At 40.5% G+C, this 8,781-nt stretch overlaps 1 protein-coding gene across 1 annotated transcript; it reads right to left on the minus strand.

Moving 5' to 3' along the window:
* Window positions 1–460: 460 nt before the first annotated feature.
* Flo2 (flotillin-2) lies at window positions 461–6,554 on the minus strand. The gene is made up of 7 exons (XM_017906963.1): window positions 6,261–6,554; window positions 5,588–5,820; window positions 4,419–4,538; window positions 4,110–4,324; window positions 3,227–3,410; window positions 2,871–3,017; window positions 461–2,307 (listed from the first exon to the last, which is right to left on the minus strand). Exons 1-7 carry the CDS (start codon window positions 6,538–6,540, stop codon window positions 2,278–2,280), a joined length of 1,209 nt encoding a protein of 402 aa, XP_017762452.1. The 5' UTR covers window positions 6,541–6,554; the 3' UTR covers window positions 461–2,277.
* Between the last annotated feature and the right edge of the window lie 2,227 nt (window positions 6,555–8,781).

The raw sequence follows: 8,781 nt of genomic DNA on the forward strand, positions 1-8,781 counted from the left end.
TTGCACTTCCCTTTCCAACGTTTAGATGCTCGTGGCAGTTCTTTGAAGGAAAGACTCACAATGCATTCTGTTTACAGTGGTTTGAAGACTCGTCGTTTATCAAACGATACATCCATCACGAATTTTTCATTCGTTTCACGTAAAATGAAATTTTAATAAAATACTATACAAAGCGTATAACAAACAAATATATCAAAAGATCTAGTTAGCAAACAGAGATAAATGCTTTTAATTACACTATTCCCAGGAAAATTATACAAATTACGAAATATAAAATATACCTAACAGAAACAAAAAAGAAGGTAGAAAATAACAAAAAGGAAGTGAATTAATTCACTTCACATGACCAGTCAATAGTCAAGAAATAAAAACTTTCTAAAATAGCAACGCGTAAAAAAGTCTTCAAACCATTCCATACTATTACCTCTTTTCCTTTCAATTATCTATCGCGAGCACCGAATATACATCGGGACAGGATAATGGAATTTGTACTCGGTGACGCCCGATATCGCAGTCATTAACTACGATCCAATCATCGTAATCGCGATGTCGAGATGGACATCCTTCTCGCGCGGTGGAATCGTCCGTCTCGAGTATTCTCCATGGAACAAAAATCATCGTACGTACAGGTTTTGCTTGAATGCGAGCACTATTGCGAACCGAATTGGAAAAACAGGTGCGACACAACAGAATGCTCGTTACGCAATAGAAAATTATCATTCGTTCTGCTATACGGCGGCGAGACGATACTGTATTTACAGATTCATTGGCACTTTCTTCGGTTTGGAGAGTACGTCTGGTGGCGGGAATGCGATTGATTCCGATGCGTGGTCAACCGAGAGAATTTCGAGTGCGAACGCGGATCGAACGAGGATACTCGAACGGTCGTTTGTCTTCTCCTATCGAGAATTTTAGGATTTTTTGTCGTCGAAGCGGTGTTAAGATCGAGGGTATAGTATACTCAGAGAGGATAAGAAGAAGGTTAGTTGAATCGTTTAGTCTGCTATACACAGGTAGAAATTTTGATTGCCGAAGTTGCTTTGAATGTTTTTATAGACTTTGCGCAGTCCGTTTGAAAATGAATGATTTCTTTGTATGGAATGATGGTTGATAAAATATACTAATTTTTTTATACACCTTATTCTAATATTCGAACGCGCGCAATAAATAGAAGAATGCAAGACACGCAGTGCAAGTTAAAAAACGTGGCTGTACTCTCTCAGGAGAAAGTAAAGCCGTAGGAATTTGCTTTTCTTGGAAGCAAAGTCTTTTGAACGTGATTAAACTATTCGGAACACCACTCGAGTATTTTAACTGAATTTTCACATAGTTGATTTAAATACTTTACCAAAAATCACTCTATACAACGTCATCTTATATTTTCCAAACTATAACAAAGAATCCTGCGACATTTTTCACCTCCTGAATCGTGGAAAAGTGAATAATATTTGGGAACGAACAATTTTTCTCCCCGTTCGATGCGTCTCGTTCTAAGCAAGGTAGAAACCCCAGTTGCTATGATACACACGTTACTATGAGTATCTACAACGACTACGGACAGTTAATTTCCACGTCGCCTACTCCGCACGAACGTCTCATCATCCATTCTCCTCTTCGTTAAGTTCCTTATTTATGGAGTTGAACACAATTATCGCGAGAGTCTTCAATCACAATTAGACTCGCAAATAATAGCGGTTTACGTTCACTGTGTACTCGATTTCCTCTTCCACGGACTTCCTTTTTCTTTCTTCGCTGCTCGTTCGTCGATTTTCTTCGCCTTTCTCATTTTCATTTCTACATTCTTCCACGTTTATCTTCCTTCCTTTATCATAATCTCACACGGGTTGCGTCGATTAAAGTTCGATCGTCGAGAAAGATTCGGTAGGATCGAAGATGTTTTCGTGTAGAGTCGATGCACGTTGGATTACTCGAAAAATCGGCATGTACGAACAACGATGAAGCTGAGATGATTTATGTGCGTTGTGGTGATCCAGTACGGTGTAATACGAAGGTGACGAGTCATCGGATCGACGGGTGTATGTGATCGACCTTAAGATCGACGCATTCGTGGCGGAGGCGTGACCGATCTGACCGGTTGTGTTCAGCGTCGTTTCATCTACGTTTGAGGTAGAGTAATTCGGGAAAGAGAACAAAGTGGAGTGTCACCGATGGATGATAGAGTAGCAGAGAAACCTTTGACAGTATAGTATTTTGTTCTTTTCTTCAGCCGATTTCGAGTGTTCGATCGCCTGGTCGCCGTTGCTGCTCTGTCCGCCATTACTTTGCTCCTGGTATTTGGCTTAATACCTGGAAACGATTCAAACCATCAAACGTTATTTCACGTTGAAATGCTGTGTAATAACTAAGGTGACATACAGATAAGGCGTGTCGGTTAGTGGTGGGGCCAGTGCATCTACGTTAAGTTGCGAAGAGGTTTATCATTGACGTTAATAGTAAGTTAATCAATCGTACATAAGAAAATGGAACATTTAAGTCTCACGATTGCTAAAAATGAAGCTTGATATCGACAGGAAGTATCTTTTCAATAGATCGCTTATCCATTATTATGACAAGAGTTCAGCGGATAAAACAAGACTTCATGCATGGAATCGTTACTTTCATGTAAATGACTTTCCTCGCCTTTCATTTCACTTCTTCTCGTATAGAAAATTGTTTTACAATTTACAACAGGATAACGAACGCGATATCATTATGCATCTTACATAACAACAGTATCTCCAACACAAAACCTTCTGCCCAAATGTAGTTACTACATTACTGGTGCAACTTTTATTTAACTCTACGGTACTTCTGATACCGAAAGTTAGCTGTATACACTTTCTAGGAGGCCGGTGGCCCCTCGAACATACTTTTGAAATATCTACACCGGTCAGTGCTTGAACAGCTGGAGGTACTTGCCCCACAAGGCGTGTAATTTCTCCGCTGGTCGCATCATTTCCGCCCAGAAGAACGATTTCCTCTGTTCTCGCCAATGGTGCAGCCACCTCCGCGGCAATCTGAAAAGGTAAACGCGATTAAACTGCTGTTCTATTCGTGAATTTTCTTACATCTACGTTCATATACGTTCTATATACTCTTACGTGGATAAATTTCTATTTTCTTTCAAATATTTCGCCACTCTATAAATTTTATTGGAAATTACATCTATATCGGAGAAATCTCTCAGACCCCAGTAACACGACCTACGAAGTGGAAGGTGTCTCACCTTTGGCAAAGCGTTCAGAGTGATGTTCAAAATAGCAGCCTTGCCGTACTTCTTGTAGACGGTGGCTTTCAACTCCATATGATTAGCTTCTGACACTCCAACCGCTTCTAGGGACTGAGCCTCTGCTTCTCCGATCAATCGAATTTTCTCAGCTTCAGCTGTGGCCGCGTACACGGTCTGCGTCCTAAAAACCAGTTAAAGCACGTCAGCTACGAAAATAACGAAGCAAACCAAGCGATTTGACTTTGCTGACAGTTAATTACGACCTGATTCTCGCTTATGGTAAGGTAACGGGAATCGAACGATCAACCTGTCTATCGGCCCTTTAACGCTAAACCTACCACAGTCAAATCACAGGTGATCGAAGACGAAGTGAAACTGTGCAAAAATGGAACCAAATCAAATGGACGTTGAAAAATTAATTAGATATATGGGAGAGCAACCCCGAGGGCAAATGATTATGACAATAACGTTGGAATAATTTTTAAAAATGGTCACCTAGGCTATGGTAGGTTCAGTGTTAAATTCGAATGTCTCATCGATTTGTTTATCAATTTGAGAATTTTCTTTTAAGCCCTCCTTTGATCTGAATACCGACTTGAATATCTTGGATCACATTTTGCATATAATATGCAAAGTATAAGATGGTTTTTCATTAATTTTGTACCTCCGGTTCAAATAACGAAGCTCGTATTTCCTTTTCAAATTAATATGCTTTCTTTAGAACTGAAACGTTCGATGAAAATTAAAATACCGAAATTTAGAAATAGGATGCAAGGTACTTCATTTTCCATTAATTTTGTATTATTTCTCAATTTTCCGTCCTTCGTATATGCTTAGAAGTTTCGCTTAAGAAATTAGACAGGTCGAATGTTGGAATTACCTCTTTCCTTCGGCCACTTTGCCAATTTTGTAATGTTCAGCCTCCGCGGGTAATCTCACAGTGCTCTGAAGCTCGTGTTCCTTTCGACGGACTTCCTGTTCCTCCACCTCTATCTGTTTGCGCCTCTCCACCACCTGGATCTGAATTTCTTCGTTTCGTATCCGTTGCCTTATCTTCGCTGCTTGAAGCTCGTAGGCCAGCTGTGCCTCTGCTTTCTACACGGTGATCGAAATTAACGTAATCTTATTCCCCAAATTCCACGTCTCGTTACGATTAGGATGAGAATATCTCGTGGAAATTCCGACTTACCGCTGTGTTCACCTCCTGATCGAAATTCGCCTTCTGCAGCTGAAAGAGTCTGGCGTTGTCCTCGATTTTCGTGTCGGTATTGTACTTTATATCCATTGCTGCTTTCTCGCATTCTGCTTCCTATCGATTCGTTAAGAAGTTGAAGAAATTCCATATATATTTTCATCAAAATAAGAAGAAAGTATTTACTAATTTTTATGCACGGTGAATAATTTGCAACACTTCTACAGGGTGTCTTAACACATTGAGCGCCGGTCCTGTGAAAACGCGGGTTTCTAAGTTTGTCACTTGACTCTCGCCCTCACTCACGATGATGAGGATTGTTTTTGCTCGTATGGGTGTCTTACACGTCAATTTGCATTTACTTGTCACGTTTACGACAATCCGCATTTGTTACACTCCGAAAATAAAACGTATACGATGGTTCAGAAACGATCAAAGCAATAATCACTCTCGAGCAGTGTATTCCTTAGTTAGTACCTCTTTCGTAGGTTCACGCTCTTCGTTGAACAATATAATAAGTCTTATTATTCTGTAACTTTTTTCCCATATAATATGAGTGAAGTTTTTAACGAGTATATTGCTCACCCTCTATCAGATTATTCGATACATTCAGAAGATTCTGACATACGAGTCGAGGACAGTGATAGCGATTTGGGTCCAAGGAGAATATCAAGAGCTGTTTCATTACGATATTCGAGTGATTCCGATGATTCTAGTAATAGCGAAATGTTTATAGAATGACGAATAGTGCAATCGAAATATAGTATTTTAAGAAAATGTATAAGTCTTAAATATTTTCTTTAGCTATTCATTATTCGGAAACAAGCGAATGTGGCCGGTGCTGAGGTTTTAAATGTCTCATATGTCGCCCATATTAACGCTCAATGTGTTAATTTTTCATTTCGATAAATATTGCATAAATTATTCGTCTACGTTGAATAATAACACTAGGTTTTCTGTCTACACATATAAACAGAATAACATATACTAGATTAGTATATAGAAGTAATACATATATAGATTTATACTCGTGTTGAAATCGTTAGAATCTCAGACGAGAATTTTGCAACACCCTGTAGACGAGGATGAAATCGAGGTGACAGTGACGCAGCGTGTCACTTATTGCGAGTATAGAGGGTCCTCCGGTTAATCGCGTATGAACGTACCCGAATGCCAGCGTCGCGGTTCGCCTCTGCGACGCCGACGTCGGCGTCCCGTTTAACAGCCGCAGTTTGTGCCTTGCCAAGCGACGCCAAGTATTGAACGTCGTCGTAGACGTCTTTTATCGTGAACGACAGAATCTCGATACCCATGCGGCCGATGTCTGGCGCGGCTACCTCTCTCACCAGCGTCGCGAATTGATCTCGATCCTTGTACACCTCTTCCACGGATAACGTGCCTGTAAAATTGTCAAATATCCACCATTACCCCGTGCTCTTCGCTTCTTATCCTTTTATACCTCTTAATTTATGTTAATTAATTAAACAATTAATACAGATACGTTCGCGTCTCGATACTTCTGGGGTCTGAAATAATTTTTAACCATCGGGATTTTGGAACTGATCGCTATCCTTGTATCTTCAGGCAAAGGTATAGTGTAGTGCAGGAGAAAAGGATAGAATTTTTGCGATAGTATTTCATACCGAGCAAATTATTAGCATTTTAATCCTATTTGGTGGAAATGTCGTTATATGAGTATCCTGCAAAATTTGAACTAAATCGGTGACCCCAAACCCTTGCAGTCTCGTTGTGAATCACGTAGCTACTTCAGCGTAGTTAGGACTCTTCATAGTGATCGAGATCCGGTGATTTATCGAGTCTAATGCTTCGAACGTTCACCTAATATTGCACGAAGATGACCCTCCAGGGTCGAGAGGATGGTCGACTTGATTTCGTAAACGCTTTTCCCCAGAAACTGTTCGCTGGCAGTGTGCAGAAGTTCATCCGCCTTCATGATCTTGCACTGTGCTACTCCGGTGACGGTCAGAGGCACTCCCTGGGCAGTTTCCACGTTTTCGCAGACAGGGTTCAGTGTCATGACTTCGAGGGAGAGTCGTTGCACGTCGGTGACGAACCACCACGTGAAGGCATAGCCGCCGACGATGGTCCTCTTCTTCATGGATCCGCAACATCCTCCTGCAAAAACACGATCGAGAAGCAAATTTAGTGGAATTTCTCAATTATTCTAATAGTAATTCGATTGGAAGTGTTGGGCCTGGGGACCCACACGATCTCGCGGAGAAAGCCTGACTTTCACCAGGGGTCAATCGAATCGTTTTGGGCCCTTAGCAAAGAGGAATATTATTATTATTAATTAATAAATTATTCTATTTATCCCCACCAATCCCAGTCTCTACAATATATTAATATAATAATATTTAAATATCGACATCGATTCGCAATAGAATATTTTAAACGAAAAGATTCGAACTATCTAGAAAATTCTTCTCCATCTCTCGCTCTCTCTCTTACACTTATTAACACACGCTTACTTTCCGAAGATTCTCACGAAACTGTTTCATTCTGGCACATTCTTCTAAACACTCTTTGTCAACATTCACACTAGATTCCACTCGCACATATTATATTTATATAATACCAAATAATTTTCATTTATTCTACCTCAATACCATTCGACACGTAAAACGAATACTCGCAGATATCTTAAAAGCTCGATATAAATTTAATAAATCGATATACGTATTGATCTTAAAAATTTGATTAAAATTAACAAAGTAAATTAACATAGTTAAGAAAGAAATAAAATTATCACGAGACACTACCACTTACTCGTGACTCGATCAACTACAGGTAGTCCCCCTATAACACGGTTTCGCTATAACACGATTCATAAATTGCGGGAACCGTTCTACAACACGGCATCCTATAACACGGTTTCGCTCTAACACGATAAGAAAATTGCGAAAACATTTGCACAACACTGTACTTCTACATGAGCAGTGACGACGAAGAAATTTATTAAATTAAAATTGCGTTAAATTAAAATAATACTTCTGTTTTTTTTTTTGCTTTGTGTTGTACATACATTTATATTTTTAATAAAAATTAAGTTGTTTACATAGACTTAAAATAAAAATTTGTTTTTAGTAAATTTTTGGAACGTAACCTCCCTTTTTGTACTGGCTCTGGGTCTCGTACAACACGGTTTCACATAACACGGCAATTTTTGGGAACCTATCTACCGTGTTATAGGAGGGTTACCTGTATTTCAGAATAGCGCAAAGGTAATTAGCCATTTTATGGATCTCAGGTACTTATTGGCAATAATTATCGTGCGAATAATAATCGGTAATAATTAGCAAACATTTCAGCAATTAATGCCAAGTAATTAATGTTCCATCAGATTATATTTACAATAAATAATAAAATTATATAATTATAACATAATATATATAGTAACCGATACAATTAATCCACCGTGGTCAGTAATCCTCGAACACCTTTATTCCCACAGAGAAGTTCACGAAAGTAGACCACGCTTCCAATACAAAGCAACGAACGACGGAATACGCGGACTTTTCCTCCGGCATTGTTTGTCACAAAGCCACGATTCGATTTGTGATTCAACGATCGTTAAACCCGATACATAATCGAGATGGTGTTGCAACGGTAAGTAGGCCGACCCCGTATAGCGGCCGGCCATCTTTTTACCGTAAGTCCGCTCGATGACGTCAAAAATCGCTCCTCGAATGCGGGGCGACGCGTTCACCGCGGACGTGACGCGTCTCACGTAACCCACCTTTGTTGATTTTGAAATCGTTCGAATTTTTTCCCAACTCGCCCACCTGCCTTCAAACCGTTCGAGTCCCAAAGCAGCGCTTCAGACTTTCGGAAGGACACGGTCGGAAATCCCGAACAGCGCGATAACGCTTGCCTTAATCGAGTGCGACGAAGCCCAAACGGCGCGATAGCGCTTGTTTAACCCCTTGACTACGGCAGATTTTGATACGTAGCGGCCATACTATACGGCAGGAATTGAGATACGATGTGCGCCATTTTTGTGAAAACAAGCGCCCTCCGTGTCAGAAAGCTAAACTACGCCGAGCGCCTATAGATAAATTTCTAAGCGCCCATAGGCGCCCATAGTAGCCAAGGGGTTAATTCAGTAGCCAGGGGGTTAACCTTGCATACACGCGCTCAGAAATTTAGCTTTTGTGACACGGAGGGCGCATCTCTACCCAAAATTTTGCCGTTCTCGGCGGACATTGTAAATGATTTCCTACCCGTGTGGTACGACCGGCGCGTTTCAATGTCCGCCGTAGTCAAAGGGTTAACCACTTGCGCTTTAAAGACGTGCCACGCACGCCGAGATGCTTTTGTTCAAAAGCCGCCAGCGACG

Source organism: Eufriesea mexicana, unplaced genomic scaffold (genome assembly GCF_001483705.2).
Source record: "Eufriesea mexicana isolate 0111107269 unplaced genomic scaffold, ASM148370v2 scaffold6800, whole genome shotgun sequence".
Classification (NCBI taxonomy): Eukaryota; Metazoa; Arthropoda; class Insecta; order Hymenoptera; family Apidae; genus Eufriesea; species Eufriesea mexicana.